Source organism: Tursiops truncatus, chromosome 1 (genome assembly GCF_011762595.2).
Source record: "Tursiops truncatus isolate mTurTru1 chromosome 1, mTurTru1.mat.Y, whole genome shotgun sequence".
Classification (NCBI taxonomy): domain Eukaryota; kingdom Metazoa; phylum Chordata; class Mammalia; order Artiodactyla; family Delphinidae; genus Tursiops; species Tursiops truncatus.
The window spans coordinates 123,474,896-123,499,039 of NC_047034.1; the positions used below are offsets into that span (position 1 = coordinate 123,474,896).

General features: G+C 36.9%; 1 protein-coding gene and 1 non-coding gene across 9 annotated transcripts in view; one reads left to right on the top strand and one right to left on the bottom strand.

Annotated features, from left to right (window-relative positions):
• Positions 1–1,460: 1,460 nt before the first annotated feature.
• The window catches only part of SRSF11 (serine and arginine rich splicing factor 11), a 54,506-nt gene continuing 31,822 nt past the window's right edge, over positions 1,461–24,144 (bottom strand). For 5 of the 8 annotated variants that reach the window (XM_019919438.3, XM_019919436.3, XM_019919437.3 and 2 more), the window contains 5 exons: positions 19,971–20,102; positions 17,484–17,573; positions 3,478–3,594; positions 2,956–3,094; positions 1,461–2,850 (listed from right to left, as the gene is read on the bottom strand). In XM_019919438.3, coding sequence (XP_019774997.1) covers positions 2,653–2,850; positions 2,956–3,094; positions 3,478–3,594; positions 17,484–17,573; positions 19,971–20,102 — 676 coding nt within the window. In that variant the 3' untranslated portion in view covers positions 1,461–2,652. The remainder of the gene's footprint in view (positions 2,851–2,955; positions 3,095–3,477; positions 3,595–17,483; positions 17,574–19,970; positions 20,103–24,144) is intronic. The other 3 variants (XM_033865041.2, XM_033865021.2, XM_019919435.3) reach the window with 3 other exon arrangements.
• Positions 21,874–21,975, top strand: LOC117309697 (U6 spliceosomal RNA). Its single transcript, XR_004524011.1, has one exon. It is a non-coding gene; the product is annotated as a U6 spliceosomal RNA (small nuclear RNA).

Below are 24,144 nucleotides of genomic sequence, written 5' to 3' on the forward strand. Positions count from 1 at the left end.
ACATAGAATCACTACAGGGAGCTTATTATCCAAAACCTATATTCACAAAAATGTAAAGGGAAATATAGCCGTATCTGCACGCAATTTATCTTAGTGCTTTTGCTAAAACGTTACCCCAAACTGAATTTTCATATAGTTTTGAAAAGCTCCATAATTAAATAGCAGGTACCGTTTACTGACCCAGGCACACAGGGCTACATTTTTTTCTACCAACTACTTTACAAGGTAGATATCACTCCCATTTTACAGACAGGAAAATGAAGGTAGGAAACACAGGTCTCCCCAGCTGTAAATGAAGCTGAAATTCATGACTGGGCTCTTAAATAGCTACTACCTCATTCACTCATGAAGAATTTAAGCAAATAAATAGCACAAACATTTTTCTAACAAAACCACTTTTATTTTTTAATCATTTTCACTACCAAATACAGAACAAAATTCAGTGTGGAGGCAGTGTTCACTTGATTTCGACTGGTTATGTGTTAAAGGCTTCTGTCCCGTGCAACCCTACCTTTGTGCATAAATGTTCACTGAAAAATAACCTAAGTATAGACTCCCTTCACGACAGCATCTTAAGTCAGTGGTACTATTTTAAAGCCCAAAATTTCTTAATCCCTTTTTAGAAATCAGCATACTATATATTCAAAGACTACAAGTGAGGGAATAAAATTTGAGTAATATTAGGCTTAACCAAGTGAAACCACCAATATCTTACTTGTTTTTGACTTACAAAACCGACAATATCATATGGTTCAATCTTTAAATGTTTTTCTACTAAATTTTTTTGTAAGTTTAAAGAATGTCATTTGCGTTCAACTTCATGTTTAAAAATGCAGTGATTTTTAGGACCATTACTAGAATGTCTTACTACAGACAAAATTCCCTTCCATAAAATCTTTAAAAAGTTACTACAAACTGTAAAAACAATGCTGGCTTATCTATACGGCATTTCAATTCTAAAAGTTAAAAAAAAAAAAATTATACTCCAATTTGGATAAAAGCTACAATTCCGGCTCATTTCCCCCTTAATCCCAGCCACTCAAACACTACTCATTTCATAAATGAATAAATATACTATTTAGTATTGTACAGTAGATACATACCATTGAGTTTCTATACTATTCCAGAAAAGTATGTTTATATTCACCAAAAATATAAATTTACTAGATATAGGTGGGATCATTTATCCTAAAGTTCATTGCTTTACTCAACCCAAGTCCTACACCCAAAATATAAGAAAGAAAATTACACTTAGAAAAAGACTGTTTTAGATAGAAATTAAACTAATTCTGACAATTCTAATGGCAACTAATCACTACAGTGATGGATTCCATCTTACTACTATATTAAAATATGTGGACTGAAAGGAAAAAGAACTTGATATGTAAAATGAATGAGGTAAATGCCATACATTCAACAACGTAAATAAATACAAATACAGTTTTACAGGAACATAAACATAAGTTTAAGGGTTTTATTATCAAAGTCTTGTAAAACAATTTCAGAAACTGTACATCAACATGGCACAGACTGTAGCCTACTTTTGTTTTTACTGCACAAAAGTGAAGCTTGGAAACTCCTGTAAGAAAACAGTTGCCTAACTACTTTGCATTTAACATGGAATCACTGTGTGCATAAGATTACTACTGCAGTAACAGTAACACAAAATTTATTGGTTTTATACAACTTGAGATCAAATAAAAAGTACATTATCAAGTAGATCTGTCTTATTTTTAAAAGCATATGAAGGTCAATTTAAAATGCACTATCCCCCTTTTCCAACAACGAGATTAAAACAAATTAATAAAAGAGTGGACAATTGAAAATCAGGACAAGAGATAACTTTCTTTTACAGATGGACTTCAGGATAGGCAGATAACTTTCACTGATGTAGATGTTCAATAAATTATTTTAGGAAAAAAAATTCCCAAACACCTTATGAAAAAGTATACAACTCTACTCCAAAATATGCTATTTACTTACTGCCAAAGACAGTTTCATTGAAATCTTGTTTCTGTAATTAAAGCCTAATTATAGCCATCAAAAAAGGTTAGTGCATATATAACCCTTCAAAGTTAAACAAAAGCCACAAAAATTTAGCCACAAGGCTTAAAGGATTATCTATTTCAAATGCTCATTTCCAGATGTAACTATAAGAATGTTAATTTGTCATGTCAACAAACAAGACCATAAGTAGATCCATCATGTTGGAGGATTTGAATGACATTTAGGATATTCCTGCCACAATTAACATGCAATCAGTGCATTCCCTACATGGCTCTATTACGGCAATGAATCAAATTCTAGAAATACTATAAGTGAACTTAATAAAGGAGATCATACAACATAAACAATCCATGCCTGCTGTAGATGCATGCAGCTTTTCATTTTTGTTATGAAGCAGCACCAGAATAGTAAAACTGCTTGTTTACTCAATCAGATTTCAACCTGTCAATAACTGGTTACCCATGTATCATTTTTCTAAAAGCTTTTGGATGTAAATAACAAATATCAACATCAAGAGCTTTATAACCATTTATGACTCAGAGCTGTATACATCTAGATTTGAGATGAACAAATACAGCATTAAGGAATCACACAGAGGAATGACACTGATGCACGTATACAGTTGGATTCCCACAGAGGCAATATTCAGTCACTCATATCCATGTCTTCTTCATGATGATCATCGCCATTCACTTTGGATTCTCTTAGTGAGTCACCAGTTCCCTTTTCCACAGAACACTCTTTTGCTTTAGGAGAAGCTGGCTCTGTCAGTTTCTTCTCCTCTTTCTTCTCTTTCTCGCTGTCATACCCCTGCTCCTCTTCATCATAGTCCCGTGTAACCTGCTTTGCCAAGGAAAATAATAAAAGTAAACGTCTTCACAGGAAAATCACTTCTTTAAAGTACCAGCATCACCCAAAACACCAAAATAAATTAGTTTGTAAACATACTTTTACATCTTTATCACTCTCTGATTTTCTTTCCCGTTCCTTTTCCTTATCTTTACTTTTCTTCTTCTTGCTTGTGGATCGTTCTCTTTCATCTCTGCTTCTTTCCTTGTCTTTATCTTTCTTCTTCTCCTTTTTATGTCTAGGATGACAGTAAAATGCTGACAAGATGCTTGAAACGAACTGCTCAAGAACTTTCACCATTAATTAAATAGGAGTAAGTTTAAACTTGTTTTAGATGGCAAACTTGACAACCCAAGTTCACTTGCTATAAAGAGGACAGCAAAGATCCAATTTCAAGTCACTGGATACAAGCTGTATATAAGTAATATAGGGAAGAAGACTATAACTTGATTACAGATCGAAAATGCCCAATCCTAAACAGTGTTTATTATAACACAGCCTCAAGTCATGAAGAGAGTGTATCAGCACATTCTTAAGCATTTTAATTCCTGAAAAGGAAGATAAACTCTAGTACAGTTCCTGAAAAACAGGATAGATTTAATAAAAGATTAATATTCTTACCTCCTAGGGGATGGTGAGCGAGACAATTTTCTTTTGGGAGACCTAGGCTTTTTAGGAGATCTTGTGCCACTTCTGCTTCTTCGTCGTCGTCTCTCTCTAGAACCACAAATGTGCAAACTAGACTTTAAAATACAGTATTATCCAAAAAATGCAGACACATCATAGCAGATGTGTCTATGATGGAGCTCCACTAGAAAGAGGATTCTGACAACGAAAGACCTATTTTCAAATACTGTTCTGAGCCTAAGAAACAAATGAATACTAAAAAACTGCAATTCTTTTTTTTGTAAACTATGTGCCTTTCCTTTAATGTCCTCAAGAAAACCCTAATTTTAGCAATACTTCTTAAAGACATTATGTCATCAAAACACTAGAAATGTTAAACTTGGGGGAAAACTGATTAACAAAAGTTCTAACTCAAGGAAAAACAGTCTGAAGTAAATTATTATTTATGGAATCAGTTTTAGATTCATTCAGTGGCCAAAACGTGTATAGGATAATATGCTGTGTTACGGAAGGCAGTTGCTAATAAAATCCAAAATTACTTCTAAATCACTAGGTAAAAACCAGAAAACCAGAGTTAGTGGTAACACAGATCAAACTGACTTCCTGTTGTCTAGCAAACCATGCCCAATTCACGCCCTGCTTTGAGCAATTAGCTTTTTAAGGTGTACCTCTCCTCTCTTTCAATTTTGACTTAAAAAAAATTCTGTGTCTACAACACAAACAGATGGGAAGGAAAGTCCTGCCCTATTCTTGGACTGGAAGAATCAATATTGTTAAAATGACCATACTACCCAAGGCAATCTAGATATTCAATGCAATCTTTATCAAAATACCAATGGCATTTTCGTAGAACTAGAATAATTTTAAAATTTGTATGGAAACACAAAAGACCCTGAATAGTCAAAACAATCTTGATAAAGAAAAACAGAGATGGAGGAATCATACTCTATGTCTTCAGACTGTACTACCAAGCTACAGCAATCAAAACTGTATGGTACTGGCACAAAAACAGACACACAGATCAATGGAACAGCATAGAGAGTCCAGAAATAAACCCACACACTTATGGTCAATTAATCTATGACAAAGGAGGCAAGAATATACAATGGAGTAAAGACAGTCCCTTTAGTAAGTGGTGCTGGGAAAACTGGACAGCTACATGCAAAAGAGGGGCAGAACATTCTCTAACACCCTATCCAAAAATAAACTCGAAATGGGTTAAAGACCTAAATGTAAGACCAGATACTATAAAACTAGGGGAAAAGTAGCAAGTGCTTTGACATAAATCACAGCAATATTTTTTTGGATCCATCTCCTAAAGTAAAGGAAATAAAAGCAAAAATGAACTAATGAGACCTAATTAAACTTACAAGCTTTTGCATAGCAAAGGAAACCATAAACAAAACAAAAAGACAACCTACAGAATAGGAGAAAATACTTCCAAACAATGAGACTGACAAAGGGTTAATCTCCAAAATATACAAACATCTCAATATCAAAAAAACAACCCAATCAAAAAAATGGGCAGAAGACCTACACAAACATTTCTCCAAAGAATACACACAGATGGCCAACAAACACATGAAAGGATGCTCAACATCACTAGTCATTGGAGAAATGCAAATCAAAACAACTGAGGTATCTGTCACCTCACACTGGTCAGAATGGCCATCATCAAAAGGTCTAAAAATAATAAATGCTGGAGAGCATGTGGAGAAAAGGGAACCCTCCTATACTGTTGGTGGAAATGTAAATTGGTGTAGCCACTGTGGAAAACAGTAAGGACGTTTCAAAAACAACTAAAAATGGAACTACCATATGACCCAAATTCCACTCCTGGGTACACATCCAAAAAAAACCCCACAAAAAAAACAAAAGATAAAAACAAACCCACAAACAAACCAAACCCCACACAATTTTGAAAAGGTACATGCACCCCAACGTTCACAGAAGCATTTTTAACAACTGCCAAGATATGGAAGCTATGTTAAGTGTTCATCAACAGAAGAATGGATAAAGAAAATGTGCTGTATCTATACAACAGGATACTAGTAAGCTATAAAAGAATGAAATTTTGCCATTTGCAGCAACATGGATGGACATGAGGGCATTTAAGCTAAGTGCAATAAGTCAGACAGACAAAGGATTAATCTCCAAAACATACAAGCAACTCATGCAGCTCAATATCAAAAAAAACAAACAACCCAATCCAAAAACGGGCAGAAGACCTAAACAGACATTTCTCCAAAGAAGATATACAGATTGCCCAACAAACACATGAAAGAATGCTCAACATCGTTAATCATTAGAGAAATGCAAATCAAAACTATGAGATATCATCTCACACCGGTCAGAATAACCATCATCAAAAAATCTACGAACAATAAATGCTGGAGAGGGTGTGGAGAAAAGGGAACCCTCTTGCACTGTTGGTGGGAATTTAAATTGATACAGCCACTATGGAGAACAGTATAGAGGTACCTTAAAAACCTAAAGAGAATTTTTTTTTTTTTAGAACCATACGACCCAGCAGTCCCACTACTGGGCATATACCCTGAGAAAACCATAATTCAAAAAGAGTCATGTACCATAATGTTCACTGCAGCTCTGTTTACAATAGCCAGGTCATGGAAGCAACCTACATGTCCATCAACAGATGAATGGATAAAGAAGATGTGGCACATATATACAATGGAATATTACTCAGCCATAAAAAGGAACGAAACTGAATTATTTGTAGTGAGGTGGATGGACCTAGAGACTGTCATACAGAGTGAAGTAAGTTAGAAAGAGAAAAACAAATACCATATACTAACACATATATATGGACTCTAAAAAAAAAAAAGGTCAGGGCTTTCCTGGTGGCGCAGTGGTTGAGAGTCCACCAGCTGATTTAGGAGACACGGGTTCGTGCCCTGGTCCCGGAAGATCCCACATGCTGCGGAGCGGCTGGGCCCATAAGCCATGGCCACTGGGCCTGCGCGTCCGAAGCCTGTGCTCCGCAACGGGAGAGGTCACAACAGTGAGGAGGCCCGCGTACCGCCAAAAAAAAAAAAGGTCAGAAGAACCTAGGGGCAAGATGGGAATAAAGATGCAGACCTACTAGAGAATGGATTTGAGGATATGGGAAGGGGGAAGGGTAAGCTGGGACAAAGTGAGAGAGTGGCATGGACATATATACACTACCAAACGTAAAATAGCTAGCTAGTGGGAAGCAGCCGCATAGCACAGGGAGATCAGCTCGGTGCTTTGTGACCACCTAGAGGGGTGGGATAGGGAGGGTGGGAGGAAGGGAGATGCAAGAGGGAAGAGATATGGGGACATATGTATAACTGATTCACTTTGTTATAAAGCAGAAACTAACACACCGTTGTAAAGCAATTATACTCCAATAAAGTAGTTAAGAAAGAAATAGGTCAGACAGAGAAAGACAAATACTGTTATGACATAACTTATACATGGATCTAACAAATACAACAAACTAGTGAATATAACAAAAAAGAAGCAGACTCACAGATATAGAGAACAAACTAGAGGTTACCAGTGGGAAGAGGGAAGGCAGGGGGTAATATATGTGTAAAGGATTAAGAGGCACAAACTATTAGGTATAAAATAAGCTATAAGAATACATTGTACAACACAGGGAATATAGCCAATGTTTTATAATAAGTATAAACGGAGCATAATGTTTAAAAATTGTGTATCGCTATACTGTACAGCAACTAAATTAAAAACAAAAAAACAACAAACAAATCCCACCTAACGGCAGCAAACTATTGGGTGTAAGACAGGCTCAAGTATGTACTGTACAACATGGGGAATACAGTCAATATTCTGTAGTAACTGTAAGGGGATAGTAACCTTTAAAAATTGTATAAAAATTTTAAAAAATTAATTAAATGAGAAAAGTTATAGGACTTTGAAGATGACCATTATATGATTCAGGCACAAACAAAATAATCAAAAAAATAATAAAGCCCTATACCTTCAGTTGTCTTCATTTCAGCTTCCAAATTAAGCTTTAAATAACAAAAACCACCTTACAAGTCATCTGTGACCCCTGTCCTGGAAGCATTACACAGAACTTTCCCTTCATCAAATATTTAAGTTTGTCACGGTTGTATACCTTACACTTTCTTGTACTGCTTTGTGTAACTAATATTCCAAATTCCTTAGAAGGAAAAGATGTTTTTTATATTGTATTTCTGTGCCCTATGATAGACTGTAGTACGGCTGCAAACAATAAAAATGTATAGAATATGCCACAATTTAAGAATGATTCAATAGTTAAATAGGATAAGATGCTTATGAATAAATCCATTAAAGAAACAGGCAAACGATATGCCTCCAGTTTTTAAGGTAAGAAAATACATATTGCACATCCCATCTTTTATGCCCCTTTGCCACCTCAGACCTACTATGGCATTTCCTTGAGCACTTATATCTGGTTTAACTTTCTGTTTTAATATATTTATATGTGTCTTTTTAAAGAAAATATTCAGCACCTTGAAAAGAAACCCCATATCCTTTAGCTATCACACTCTAACCACTAATCTACTTCGTCGTTATAGATTTATCCATTCTGGACATTTCATATGAATGAAATCATACAACATGTGGTCTTTTGTGTCTAGCTTCTTTCACCTGGCATGTTTTCAAGGCTCATGCATATTATAACATGTAACAGTACTTTGGTTCCTTTTTACTGCTGAATAATAATCTATTGTATGGAATGTACAACTGTTTACCCATGTTAGTGGATATTTGGGTTGACTTTTTGGTTTTGAATAATGCTGCCAAGAATATCCAATCCATGTACAAGTTTTTGTGCAGACATGTTTTTGTTTCTCTTGGGCATATCACTGGGAGCAAAACTGCTGTCAAAAAACTCTCCCTGTTTAATTTCTTTAGGAATTGCCAAACTGTTTTCCAATGCAGTTGCACAAGTCTACATTCTTTCTAAGACTGAGCTGTAACAGTTTTTTATATACTCTAGATACAAGTCCATTATTGGAAACATTATTTTTCTAGCACTCTGACAGCTGTCTTTATATTCTGAGTGTTCTTTGAAACAAAGTGTTTTTGTTTTTTTAATTTATTTTACTTAGTTATTTATGGCTGCGTTGGGTCTTCGTTGCTGCGTGCAGGCTTTCTCTGGTTGCGGGGAGCGGGGCCTACTCTTCGTTGCAGTGCGTGGGCTTCTCATTGCGGTGGCTTCTCTTGTTGCGGAGCATAGGCTCTAGGCACGCAGGCTTTGGTAGCCGTGGCACGTGGGCTCAGTAGTTGTGGCGCACGGGCTTAGTTGCTCCGCGGCATGTGGAATCTTCCCGGACCAGGGCTCGAACCCGTGTCCCCTGCACTAGCAGGCGGATTCTCAACCACTGCACCACCAGGGAAGTCCTCCAAAGAAGTTTTTAGTTTTCATTATCCGCAACTTATCTATTTCTCTTTTGGTGCTTATGCTTTTTGTCATATCTAAGGAATCACTGCCAAATACAAGGTCATGAAAGTTAACTTACATATTTTCTTCTAATAGGATTTTACTTTTGGCTTGTAAGTCTTTTATCCATTTTGAGTTAATATTTATATACAATGTGAGCCTCCTAAGTGAATTTAATCAAGATTAAGAAAACACTGTAGTAAAATGTGTAAACAAGATTGGAAGAAAATGATTTGCTGAGAAATTCAACAGCTTTAAATTTTGAGAGAACTAAGCCTCATCTGTGTCTGTGGTAAAAGATTTAAGGATTCTTAGCAATGCTAGGAGTCCTAACATTTGAAGGAGAATTATTTCCTTACTGTTTTAAAAAAGTACAATGACCCTTTACTTTTGCTTAATAGAAAATGAACAATGTCAACAAAATGTTACTGGGACTGACAGATACACACTACCATATATAAAATAGGTAAGTAATAAGAACCTACTGTACAGCACAAGGAACTCTAGTCACTACTCTGTAATGGCCTATATGGGGAAAGAATCTAAAAAAAGAGTGGATATGTGTATATGTATAACTGATTCACTTTGCTGTACACCCTGAAACTAACACAACATTGTAAATCAACTATACTCCAATAAAATTTTTAAAATAAAAGTAAAAAACAAAAAATTGGAAGAAAATGGAATTAAGCCCTTACTACTATCATATGAATTCCATGTTAAATGTGAAAAATATATTTTCTGAGGAGAAAGTTTCCAACACTGAATTTTCACTACAGCAGGTTAAAGACAGAATTACCACTCTAAGAATGACACAAATCAGAACTTGCATTGCCTCCAATTATTTTATCAATGAACCACTATGTATGGGGAAAAAATTATTTTCAGCACTAACATGTAGATATTTTAAATATAACTTACTATGATAAAATGAATTTAATGTGATAATGCAGTATACATTAGCCATTAAAACGTAGACGTTTACGGGGAAAAAACCCACACAAACAATTCAAATTATGATGTGAAATGCATATAGCAAACATAAAAACTGACCTCTGCTGAATTCCCACACTATTTTAAATACACTCTACACCATAAAACATTAAGTGAAAAGAAAAATGAACTTTAGGTTATTCTTCACAAATTGCCTTTAAAAAAAACTTCACCACGGGTTTCCCTGGTGGCGCAGTGGTTGAGAGTCCACCTGCCAATGCAGGGGACACGGGTTCGTGCCCCGGTCCAGGAAGATCCCATATGCCGCGGAGCGGCTGGGCCCGTGAGTCATGGCCGCTGAGCCTGCACATCCGGAGCCTGTGCTACGCAACGGGAGAGGCCCACGTACCGCAAAAAAAAAACCCAGAAGACTTCACCACTGAAGTATGTAGCTATGTACTCGAAAACATTTCATGTTCACCGTCTATTGACAGTCTTGCAAACAAAGCTTAAAAAAATGAAAGCTTAGGAGAGGAGGAAGATAAGATGGCGGAAGAGTAAGATGCGGAGATCACCTTCCTCCCCACAGATTCATCAGAAATACATCTAAACATGGAACAACTCCTACAGAACACCTACTGAACACCGGCGGAAGACCTCAGACCTCCCAAAAGGCAAGAAACTCCCCCACGTACCTGGGTAGGGAAAAAGAAAAAATAATAAACAGAGACAAAAGAATAGGGACAGGACTTGCACCAGTGGAGGGAGCTGTGAAGGTGGAAAGGTTTCCACACACCAGAAACCCCTTCGTGGGCGGAAACTGCGGGTGGCGGTGGGGGGGAGCTTCGGAACCACGGAAAGCGCAGCAACAGGGGTGCAGAGGGCAAAGCAGAGAGATTCCCGCACAGAGGATCGGTGCCCACCAGCACTCACCAGCCTGAGAGGCTTCTCTGCTCACCGGCCAGGGCTGGAAGGGCTGGGAGCTGAGACTCAGGCTTCCATGGAGCTCAGGGAGAGTACTGGCAGTAAGAAAACAGCCTGAAGAGGTTACCGCACCACTACCTGGGAGGGACTCAGGGAAAAAGTCTGGACCTGCCAAGAGACTTTTTCTTCCCTCTTTGTTTCCTGGTGCAAGACGAGAGGGGAGGGGATTAAGAGCACTGCTTAAAGGAGCTCCAGAGACCAGCGCGAGCCGTGGCTAACAGCGCAGACCCCAGAGACGGGCATGAGACGCTAAGGCTGCTGCTGCCGCCACCAAGAAGCCTGTGTGAGAGCACAGGTCACTGTCCACAACCCCCTTCCTGGGAGCCTGTGCAGCCCGCCATTGCCAGGGTCCAGGGATCGAGGGACAACTTCCCTGGGAGAACGCACGGTGCGCCTCAAGCTGGTGCAACGTCACGCCGGCCTCTGGCACGCCCACACTCCGTACCCCTCACTCCCCCAGGCCCGAGTGAGCCAGAGCCCCCAAATCAGCGGATCCTTTAACCCTGTCCTGTCTGAGCGAAGAAGAGACGCCCTCCGGTAACCTACACGCGGAGGTGGGCCCAAATCCAAAGCTGAACTACGGGAGCTGTGCAAACAAAGAAGAGAAAGGGAAATCTCTCCCAGCAGCCTCAGGAACAGCGGATTAAAGCTCCACAATCAACTTGATGTACCCTGCATCTGTGGAATACATGAATAGACAATGAATCATCCCAAATTGAGGAGGTGGACTTTGAAAGCAAAATTTATTTTTTTTCCCCCTTTTCCTCTTTTTGTGAGTGTGTATGTGTATGCTTCTGTGTGAGGTTTTCTCTGTATAGCTTTGCTTTCACCATTTGTCCTAGGGGTCTATCTGTCTGTTTTTTTTTACTTAAAAATTTTTTTTCTTATTATTTTTTAATTTTAATGACTTTTTAATTTTACCTTATTTTATTTTAATTTCTTTTATCCTCTTTCTTTCTTTCTCCTTTTTCTCCCTTTTATTCAGAGCCGGGTGGATGAAAGGCTCTTGGTGCTGCAGCCAGGAGTCAGTGCTGTGCCTCTGAGGTAAGAGAGCCAACTTCAGGACACTGGTCCACAAGACACCTCCCAGCTCCACGTAAAATCAAACGGCAAAAATCTCCAAGAGATCTCCATCTCAACACCAACATCAGCTTCACTCAATGACCAGCAAGCTACAGTGCTGGACACCCTATGCCAAATAACTAGCAAGGCAGGAACACAGCCCCATCCATTAGCAGAGAGGTTGCCTAAAATCACAGTAAGTCCACAGACACCCCAAAACACACCACCAGACGTGGACCTGCCCACCAGAAAGACAAGATCCAGCCTCATCCACCAGAACACAGGCACTAGTCCCCTCCCCCAGGAAGCCTACACAACCCACTGAACCAACCTTAGCCACTGGAGACAGACACCAAAAACAACGGGAGCTACGAACCTGCAGCCTGCAAAAAGGAGACCCCAAACACAGTAAGATAAGCAAAATGAGAAGACAGAAAAACACATAGCAGATGAAGGAGCAAGATAAAACCCCATCAGACCAAACAAATGAAGAGGAAATAGGCAGTCTACCTGAAAAAGAATTCAGAATGATAGTAAAGATGATCCAAAATCTTGGAAACAGAATAGACAAAATGCAAGAAACATTTAACAACGACCTAGAAGAACTAAAGATGAAACAAGCAACGATGAACAACACAATAAATGAAATTAAAAATACTCTAGAAGGGATCAACAGAAGAATAACTGAGGCAGAGGAATGGATAAGTGACCTGGAAGATAGAATAGTGGAAATAACTACTGCAGAGCAGAATAAAGAAAAAAGAATAACAAGAACTGAGGACAGTCTCAGAGACCTCTGGGACAACATTAAACACACCAACATTCGAATTATAGCGGTTCCAGAAGAAGAGAAAATGAAAGGGACTGATAAAATATTTGAAGAGATTATAGTTGAAAACTTCCCTAATTTGGGAAAGGAAATAGTTAATCAAGTCCAGGAAGCACAGAGTCCCATACAGGATAAATCCAAGGAGAAACAGGCCAAGATACATATTAATCAAACTGTCAAAAATTAAATACAAAGAAAACATATTAAAAGCACCAAGTGAAAACCAACAAATAACACACAAGGGAATCCCCATAAGGTTAACAGCTGATCTTTTAGCAGAAACTCTGCAAGCCAGAAGGGACTGGCAGGACATATTTAAAGTGATGAAGGAGAAAAACCTACAACCAAGATTACCCAGCAAGGATCTCATTCAGATTTGATGGAGAAATTAAAACTTTTACAGACAAGCAACAGCTGAGAGAGTTCAGCACCACCAAACCAGCTTTACAACAACTGCTAAAGGATCTTCTCTAGGCAAGAAACAAAACAGAAGGAAGACACCTACAATAACAAACCCAAAACAATTAAGAAAATGGGAACAGGAACATAAATATTGATAATTACCTTAAATGTAAATGGATTAAATGCTCTCACCAAAAGACACAGACTGGCTGAATGGATATAAAAACAAGACCCATACATATGCTGTCTACAAGAGACCCACTTCAGACCTAGAGACACAAACAGATGGAAAGTAAGGAGATGGAAAAAGATATTCCATGCAAATGGAAACCAAAAGAAAGCTGGAGTAGCAATTCTCATATCATTCAAAATAGACTTTAAAATAAAGAATGTTACAAGAGACAAGGAAGGACACTATATAATGATCAAGGGATCAATCCAAGAAGAAGATATAACAATTGTAAATATTTATGCACCCAACATAGGAGCACCTCAATATATAAGGCAAATACTAACAGCCATAAAAGGGGAAATCAACAGTAACACATTCATAGTAGGGGACTTTAACACCCCACTTTCACCAATGGACAGATCATCCAAAATGAAAATAAATAAGGAAACACAAGCTTTAAATGATACATTAAACAAGTTGGACTTAATTGATATTTATAGGACATTCCATCCAAAAACAACAGAATACACATTCTTCTCAAGTGCTCATGGAACACTCTCCAGGACAGATCATATCTTGGGTCACAAATCAAGCCTTGGTAAATTTAAGAAAACTGAAATTGTATCAAGTATCTTTTCCGACCACAATGCTATGAAGCTAGATATCAATTACAGGAAAAGATCTGTAAAAAATACAAACACAAGGAGGCTACACAATACACTACTTAATAATGAAGTGATCACTGAAGAAATAAAAGAGGAACCCAAAAAATACCTAAAAACAAATGACAATGGGGACACGATGACCCAAAACCTATGGGATGCAGCAAAAGCAGTTCTAAGAGGGAAGTTTATAGCAATACAATCCTACCTTAAGAAACAGGAAACATCTCGAATAAACAACCTAACCTTGCACCTAAAGCAATTACAGAAAGAAGAACAACAAAAACCCAAAGTTAGCAGAAGGAGAGAAATCATAAAGATCAGATCAGAAATAAATGAAAAATAAATGAAGGAAACAATAGCCAAAGATCAACAAAACTAAAAGATGGTTCTTTGAGAAGATAAACAAAATTGATAAACCATTAGCCACACTAATCAAGAAAAAAGGGAGAAGACTCAAATCAATAGAATTAGAAATGAAAAAGGAGAAGTAACAACTGACACTGCAGAAATACAAAAGATCATGAGAGACTACTACAAGCAACTCTATGCCAAAAAAAATGGACAACCTGGAAGAAATGGACAAATTCTTAGAAATGCACAACCTGCCAAGACTGAATCAGGAAGAAATAGAAAATATGAACAGACCATTCACAAGCACTGAAATTGAAACTGTGATTAAAAATCTTCCAACAAACAAAAGCCCAGGACCAGATGGCTTCACAGGCGAATTCTATCAAACATTTAGAGAAGAGCTAACACCTATCCTTCTCAAACTCTTCCAAAATATAGCAGAGAGAGAAACACTCCCAAACTCATTCTACAAGGCCACCATCACCCTGATACCAAAACTAGACAAAGATGTCACAAAGAAAGAAAACTACAAGACAATATCACTGATGAACATAGATGCAAAAATCCTCAACAAAATACCAGCAAACAGAATCCAACAGCACATTAAGAGGATCATACACCCTGATCAAGTGGGGTTGATTCCAGGAATGCAAGGATTCTTCAATATAAGCAAATCAATCAATGTGATACACCATATTAACAAATTGAAGGAGAAAAACCACATGGTCATCTCAACAGATGCAAATGAAAGCTTTTGACAAAATTCAACAACCATTTATGATAAAGACCCTCCAGGAAGTAGGTATAGAGGGAACTTTCCTCAACATAATAAAGGCCATATATGACAAACCCACAGCCAACATCATCCTCAATGGTGAAAAACTGAAACCATTTCTACTAAGATCAGGAACAAGACAAGGTTGCCCACTCTCACCACTCTTCTTCAACATAGTTTTGGAAGTTTTAGCCACAGCAATCAGAGAAGAAAAAGAAGTAAAAGGAATCCAAATTAGAAAAGAAGAAGCAAAGCTGTCACTGTTAGTAGATGACATGATACTATACATAGAGAATCCTAAAAATGCTACCAGAAAACTACTAGAGCTAATCAATGAATTCGGTAAAGTAGCAGGATACAAAAGTAATGCACAGAAATCTCTGGCATTCCTATACACTGATGATGAAAAATCTGAAAGTGAAATCAAGAAAACACTCCCATTTACTATTGCAACAAAAAGAATAAAATATCTTGGAATAAACCTACCTAAGGAAACAAAAGACCTGTATGCAGAAAATTATAAGACACTGATGAAAGAAATTAAAGATGATACAAAGAGATGGAGAGATATACCATGTTCTTGGATTGGAAGAATCAACATTGTGAAAATGACTCTACTACCCAAAGCAATCTACAAATTCAATGCAGTCCCTATCAGACTACCACTGGCATTTTTCACAGAATAGAACAAAAAATTTCACAATTTGTATGGAAACACAAAAGACCCCGAGTAGCCAAAGCAATCTTGAGAACAAAAAAACGGAGCTGGAGCAATCAGGCTCCCTGACTTCAGACTATACTACAAAGCTACAGTAATCAAGGCAGTATGGTATGCGCACATAAACAGAAATATAGATCAATGGAACAGGGTAGAAAGCCCAGAGATAAACCCAGGCACATATGGTCACCTTATCTTTGATAAAGGAGGCAGGAATGTACAGTGGAGAAAGGACAGCCTCTTCAATAAGTGGTGCTGGGAAAACTGGACAGCTACATGTAAAAGTATGAGCTTAGATCACTCCCTAACACCATACACAAAAATAAGCTCAAAATGGATTAAAGACCTAAATGTAAGGCCAGAAACTATCAAACTCTTAGAGGAAAACATAGGCAGAACACTGTATGACATAAATCACAGCAAGATCCTTTCTGACCCACCTCCTAGAGAAATGGAAATAAAAACAGAAATAAACAAATGGGACCTAATGAAACTTCAAAGCTTAGGCACAGCAAAGGAAACCATAAACAAGACAAAAAGACAACCCTCAGAATGGGAGAAAATATTTGCAAATGAAGCAACTGACAAAGGATTAATCTCCAAAATTTACAAGCTGCTCAATAACAAAAAAATCAAACAACCCAATGCAAAAATAGGCAGAGGACCTAAATAGACATTTCTGCAAAGAAGATATACAGACTGCCAACAAACACATGAAAGAATGCTCAACATCATTAATCATTAGAGAAATGCAAATCAAAACTACAATGAGATATCATCTCACACCAGTCAGAATGGCCATCATCAAAAAGTCTAGAAACAATAAATTCTGGAGAGAGTGTGGAGAAAAGGGAACACTCTTGCACTGCTGGTGGGAATGTGAATTGCTTCAGCCACTATGGAGAACAGTATGGAGGTTCCTTAAAAAACTACAAACAGAACTACCACATGACCCAGCAATCCCACTACTGGGCATATACCCTGAGAAAACCAAAATTCAAAAAGAGTCATGTACCAAAATGTTCATTGTAGCTCTATTTACAATAGCCCGGAGATGGAAACAACCTAAGTGCCCATCATCGGATGAATGGATAAAGAAGATGTGGCACATATATACAATGGAATATTACTCAGCCATAAAAGAAACGAAGTTGAACTATTTGTAATGAGGTGGATGGACCTAGAGTCCGTCATACAGAGTGAAGTTAAGTCAGAAAGAGAAAGACAAATACCGTATGCTAACACATATATATGGAATTTAAGGGAAAAAAATGTCATGAAGAACCTAGGGTAAGACAGGAATAAAGACACAGACCTAGTAGAGAATGGACTTGAGGATATGGGGAGGGGGAAGGGTAAGCTGTGACAAAGCGAGAGAGTGGCATGGACATATATACACTACCAAATGTAAGGTAGATAGCTAGTGGGAAGCAGCCGCATAGCACAGGGAGATCAGCTCGGTGCTTTGTGACCACCTAGAGGGGTGGGATAGGGAGGGTGGGAGGGAAGAGATATGGGGACATATGTATATGTATAACTGATTCACTTTGTTATAAAGCAGAAACTAACACACCATTGTAAAGCAATTATACTCCAATAAAGATGTAAAAAAATAAAAATAAAAAATGAACGCTTAAAAAAATGCCGAGAATTCATAATGCCACCGTACCTGCTTGCACTTCTGGAACGTCTGGCTGTGCTGTAACTTTTTGGTGGTGTTTTGGAACGTTTCTTTTCTTTGTCTTCTTTCTTTTTGTCTCTAATAAATGAAAACAATTTATGAATGTATTGGAAGGTTCAACTAATATATATTTCTATCAAACTACAAATAAAAACAGATGTACAGTGAAATCTAATGTTATTCTTTAATGTTACTATACAAACTTACAAACTTTTATTATACAAACTTAATGTTATTATACAAACTTACAAACTTAAAAATAATAGTAACTCAAGCGGCGTATTTGTGGTAAACAAATTTTAAAAATCCTATTTTCCTGGTATTCCACATAAAACTTCTCTCCAAGAGCAAAGCAGAGTATGTGGCAAGAAAACAAGGATGTTGGCCAGTTTCTTAGTGTGTCTGGCGATAAACGGTAATAGTTTAAATAATTTTCTCTAGGCTCTTCAACACTCTGTTTTTCTCTCAGCTAAGTAAGTAGCAGTTTCCCAACCGACCCTGGCTCTAAATCCTCTACTGACAGGCCAAAACCCCATCGCTATTGTAAGTTCTTCTTTCAAAGCACACACCCGATGTAACCTCTTCATGGATGAAGCCAACCTTGTAACTTTTTCCCAGCTGCTATATATTCTGGGCTATTCAATGCTTTTAGGAAAAAAACATCAAAATGGAGTGTTACTACAACCAGGCCTCAACACTAAAATCTTTCTACAGATTCTTCCACGTTTACTTTTATTCCCCACAGCATTTTTTCGCCCCAAGATTCTAGGCAAAAGGTAAAATATATACATATTTATAATATATATATGTCCCTTATATTCTTATAAACACACACCTATTTTCAACTGTTCTACAGTTTTAGAGATTAAAGTATCTCTTCGGTTGTTCTAGGCTAGTCCCACCCTATATCCTGTGCTTCATTCCCTCCCATCTTTGCTCATCCTGCTCCATTAGTTATCCTCTCTATTCATTCGAGTCTTTATCATCGAATTCCTAGATTACTTTAATAGTCCCTTAAGGGGCCCCAGTTTTCCACAAATTGATGCTATACCCCCTATCAGAAATCTTTCGAAGTACAAACTTGAAAATATTAATTCCCTGTTCATCACTTTTCAATTCATTCCTGTTGCCTCCTGATCAGCCGCAAACTCCTTAGTGTGAACAAAAAAGCCTTCTATGGTGATCTGTCTCCTTAACTTTCCTGACCTCATTTCCTGGTCCTTCTATACCAAAATACTTGCTATTTCAAGAATTCATGCTAACTTTGTAAACATTCTCTACCTGAAACCATGGCCCCCGAGTCCAGTCAAATCTATCAGAATTCAATACTCAAGAGTCACCTCTCAATAAATCTCTTCCGACATCCCTAACAATGTCCCTTCCTTTGTAATTACATTCACCTCTCTCCTAGTATAAAGAAAGTTCCTTGAGGGAAGGAATGCCTAATTGCTTTGTATAAGAGATGTTTCATTAAGTAAGCTTGTTTGTTTGACTGATTGAATTAAAAGATGACTAACTGTAAAACATGAGTAAAAGCCTCGTTAGAGGCTGAACACTCAGTAAAGCTATCCCAGAACCTCTGTCCCCACTTGAGTTATATGCTTACCAAGAGTAAATTTTGTTGCCCCCTCCCTGTGATCCTTACTATTTTAATTACATAATTAAATATATAAATGGGTAAAGTAGTATAAAATATAGGGCTGCTTCTAGAAAATTAAGGCAAATATTTTAGAAAGAGATAAAGGACATTTGTTAAAAATTAAGTGTTGTGAAATTGTATTGTGTGACAACTAAAAATGGGGGGAAAAATCAAGATATTTCCAAGTAACAGAGTTCTCAACACTTTTAAAGGTGGTTTAAATGAAAAGAAAGTGATTTGGTATGTATTATTCAAGACTACGCCTAATTTCAAACAGTGTGGCCCTATATGAAAAAAACAAATTATTGAATGCATGTTTAAGTTGAAATACAATGTTAAGGTGGGGATGTCTGTTTTTTAATGAATCCTCACTTTAATTCTCTACTGGTCCCCAAACCATGGGATAAGCCTGTTAAGTATGGTTCAGTCTCTGGAATATAGCAATACTGAATTCATATTTACAAAGGTGCTCACAATGAGGTATATAAAGATGAATTAGGAAGGCATGATTGTCTGCCATAAACTCTTTGGCATACCAAGAGATGTGGCTGGTAACACTACATCCTTAGTAATGGTTGAATAGAAAAGAGGAAATGAAAAAAGGCAGTAGAAACAGCTAAGAATTTTTACTACAAAGAAATTTTATCTAGGCCTTCAGCTGTAAATAGAAATCTCAAGTTTATGAAGGAGCACAAGAAAACAATGTCAGCCTCCTCCAACAGTTTCTTCCCATCTCCTATCATAACCTCTTGTCATTAAAGCAGCAATATTTGGGGGTGTTGGAACTCTAAAATTTGTCTTCCCACTCAGTGTTTGTTAATAGTTTTTTACTGTACCTGTTTTTTGATGTGCTCCTTGACCTTCTACCCCTCTCTCTGGAATGAGATCTTCTCCGTCTTGGACTTTTGGATCGTCGTCTACTCCTTGACTTAGAATGTGATCGCCTTCTTGATCTGCTTCTTGACCGCCTTATAATGTAAAAGGAAGCAAACACATGTATGTAAATGGAAAAAGACTAGCTCTGTTTCTGACTATTTCATATAAGCATCAGACAAAAGATTCAGACATGTGGACTAGCCATCAGTGAGGGTAATTTCCTGCCATTACTTATTTACTCTACACAACAACATCTTTGATATCCTAGAAATTAGTAAATACCTTTTAACCCCTGGAATTCCTCACCTTTTAATCTTTTGCTCAACCTGTCAAACCAATCCTACTTTGCCCATTGAAACTACAACTCCAAACTTAAAAATACTGCTAGAGAATGAAGAAAAACAAAAAATATCTGACTCATTTGCATCATTTCACAATTACATAGCATTTTTGCAAGTACACTTTATTTGATTCCTCACTATTGCAAGTTAAACCCATTTACTACTTATTGAATACTTATTTATGCCCACTACATGCTTTACAAATACTAAGTCACTTACCCTCATAATAAACCTAATAAAGTATGTACCATTATTATTCCCATTTTAAAAATGGAAACCATATAGGGTGTTGCCTTCTATGATTTCCAGTTGTTGTTCTCTGAAATATATTCCACTTCTTCGATTTGCAGTTTAAGAGAAATCCAAGTAATGCAAGCATGATACAGATATATACAACTCAGTACAAACTGCCTTTTCTACTCTTAAGTGTCCTCAACATTACATCATCATCTCTTTCCTGCCACGTAAGAGATGTTTCTCCCTGTGCCTACTGCATACCACCCTGCTCCCCATACTTTCTCTAAAAGGGTAAGTGCAATTAACCTTTTGATGTTCTTTGATCCTCCTTCCTATTTTATTCCTTTCTATTTTAAGAATAATTGAAAATAAATTGCAGTTCTTTGCTTAGACTTGGTCATTTAATTTCTAGTGGACCATTCAACCTCTTTTCATGGAAAACTTCAAATACAATTTAAACTTTTTGCTTTTACTTTTTCAAAGTGCCAAAGGACGGACATTTTCGTAATGTAGAAGATATGTGTTCAAATCTCATTTATAAGTCAGTTAACTGAGAGCATTCATTATTTAACCTCTTTGAGCCTATTACTTCAGCAAAGAAAAATAGCACCTCCATCACAGAATAGCTGAAATTATAAAGCCCAGCTCAGTGCCTTACTGTAGACACATATATTATATACTGACTCCCTCTTCTCTTACTAATGTGCTAACATAGTACTGCCATCATTCTCTAGAGCAGCTGTTTCAAAACCCATCAGTAGCAGTGTCTCATCGAATTCAATAACTTTATATTTTGCTCATTTCTTACTTTTGACCATATTTGAAACTATCTACTAAAGCAATCCCTCTCAATAACATGTCTATATCCTAGGAAATTTTCATGTAATGCTTACCTACCTTTTTCTAAGCTCCATAAGGACAAGTGGTATATTATGTCTATACCACTGTACCCTTGAGCAACGACTACAGTGTCTGACTAGTAAACGGTACTACTAATATATTTTGAGTGAAATATTGACCCTATAAAATATCAGAACCATCACTTTCTTATTAAGAATTTTTTAAAATTCTGGAAAACCAAAATTGATGCTATTAGAATTAAGTATTATTCATATTTTGAGAATTCTGGCTTTAACAAAAATTTAAGTCAACAATCATCTTAGCAAAACCGTTACACATTTATCCTACCTCTAATGTATATAGAAAAAAACATAGTTGCAGGAAAAAATCGTAAGTACATTGTTGTAGGTTTCCTTCTAAACAAAGTGATTAATAATATAAAATAGTGCTCGCTTCGGCAGCACATATACTAAAACTGGAACGATAAAGATTAGCATGGCCCCTGCGCAAGGATGACACGCAAATTCGTGAAGCGTTCCATATTTTTTCTTACTTTTCATGGAAAAAAGAAGTCACTTACAAAAGAAAAAAAATTGTTGTATTATTAGTTGAAACTTAACTAAGTCTGTGTCAAGGTAGAACTGAGTTGTTCAATACAGTAGCCACTAGTCACATATGACTATTTAAATCTAACTTTTAATAATTAAAAAAAATATATAAAATAGTTTAAAAAGTCTAATAAGCAGAGGTATTACATCAATCAATTTATTATAAGGTGCTGAAACAGTTATTTTTCAACAGCATTGCACTGCAGAGCCACTTCAACACAGTTTACATAAGCTTTTAAAAATTAGAAAAATAAAAATTATCGTATTATGTATCTAAATACGTAAAAAGCTTATTGAAAGTAATGGTCATTTTATATACCAAGATGCTAAAAATACAACAACTCATAATCTTTATCTTTCTGTTATGAGGCATTACTACAAGTGTTCAAAAGCACTTTGTTCAGGGAAATAAATGTTTCACTGTTATTTCCCATTGGTCATAATTAAAATTAGTATTTGAAAGCCTTAGCATGTCCCTGTTATGTACAAAGGAAAAAGATATAGGTTCTCCTTTTTAAGTCTTTTTAAGTGTTAAACTAAGCTATGAGAGCACCAGTTCTGGAAGGTTAGGATTCTAAGTACAGGCACAGCTCAGAGATACTATGAGTTTGTTCCCAGATCACTGCAATAAACTTAGTATCACAAAAAAGTGAGTCACAATGAATTTCTGGTTTCCCAGTGCATATAAAAGTTATGTTTATACTATACTGTAGTCTGTGAAGTGTGCAATAGCATTATGTCTAAAAAACAGTGTACGTAATTTAATTAAAAACGTGGCTAAAGACTGCTAAACATTACCTGAGCTTTCAGTGAGCCGTAATCTTTTTGCAATAGTAACAACATCAAAGATCACTAATCACAGATCACCATAACAAATATAATAATGAGGTTAGCTATTCTGGAGTGGCAATTGACACGTGTAGAAAGATTAAACCAAGATGAATAGTAAAGATCCTTGAACACCATTCTAAGGTTTTATGTGTCAACTTATTAAGACAATAAGGAGCTTCTAAAGGTTTCATAGAGCTGTGACATGTTCTAGATTTGGTTTTTGAAAGACATCTTTAAGAATGAGATGGGCTGGGTGACAGACACACCAGACAAAACTACCCTGTAACATTCTGCTACAGACTGAATGTTTGTGTCCTCCCAAAATTCTTATGCAAAACCGAATACCCAATGTTATGACATTATGAGGTAGCGGCCTTTGGGAGGTGACGTTATGAAGGTGCAGCTTTCATCAATACGATTAATGCCCATATGAAAGAAGTCTCAGAAGACCCCTTGGTCCATTCCCCTATGTGAGGACACAGTGAAGAGACAGCAAACTATAAATGAGGAAGCAGGTCCTCACCAGACACCAAATTTGCTGACACCTTGATCTTGAACTTCCCAGCTTCCAACACTGTGAGAAGTAAATTTCTATTGTTTATAAGCCACCCAGTCTATGGTATTGTTATAGCAGCCGAATGGACTAAGACACAGTCTAAGAAATGACTGAACAATGTTATGGGGTCCATCAATTTTTTTTTTTCCCAAAATAATAACAAGATATTTTTTGCCTTTTCCACTGTGACATTTGCACTAATAGTGCAAAAGCAATGGTGGTGTACAAGTGCTGGCATCTCCTTATTACAAATCAAGGTAGTGGCAACTGAACCTCCCTATTATCTACTGTATTCTTCACTGGCATTTGTAGTATGCACTTGCAGTAAAAAGAAAGAAAAAAAAAGAAACCCTGCCTAAGGATGTCTTTGATAAAGCCAGTAAAAACTATTAAATTTATTAAATCTAGTCCCTTGAGTAATATTAGAGTAATATTATTGACTAGTAATATTAAATCTAGTCCCTTCAGCAATATTCTGTGCAACAAAATGGGCAGTATGCATAAATCACTTCTGATACTTTATAGTTCAATGACTGTGTCAAGGAAGACACCTGTGTGATTGAGTGTGAGCTCACCTAATTGCTTTTGCCATGAAACATCATCTTTACCTGAAAGAACAAGTGACAAACCATGGTTGTTCAGACTTGGGTATTTGGTAGAACACTTTCATGGAAAATGAGTAAGGTTTATCACTTCAAGGAAAACAAATTTGTTGCCAATA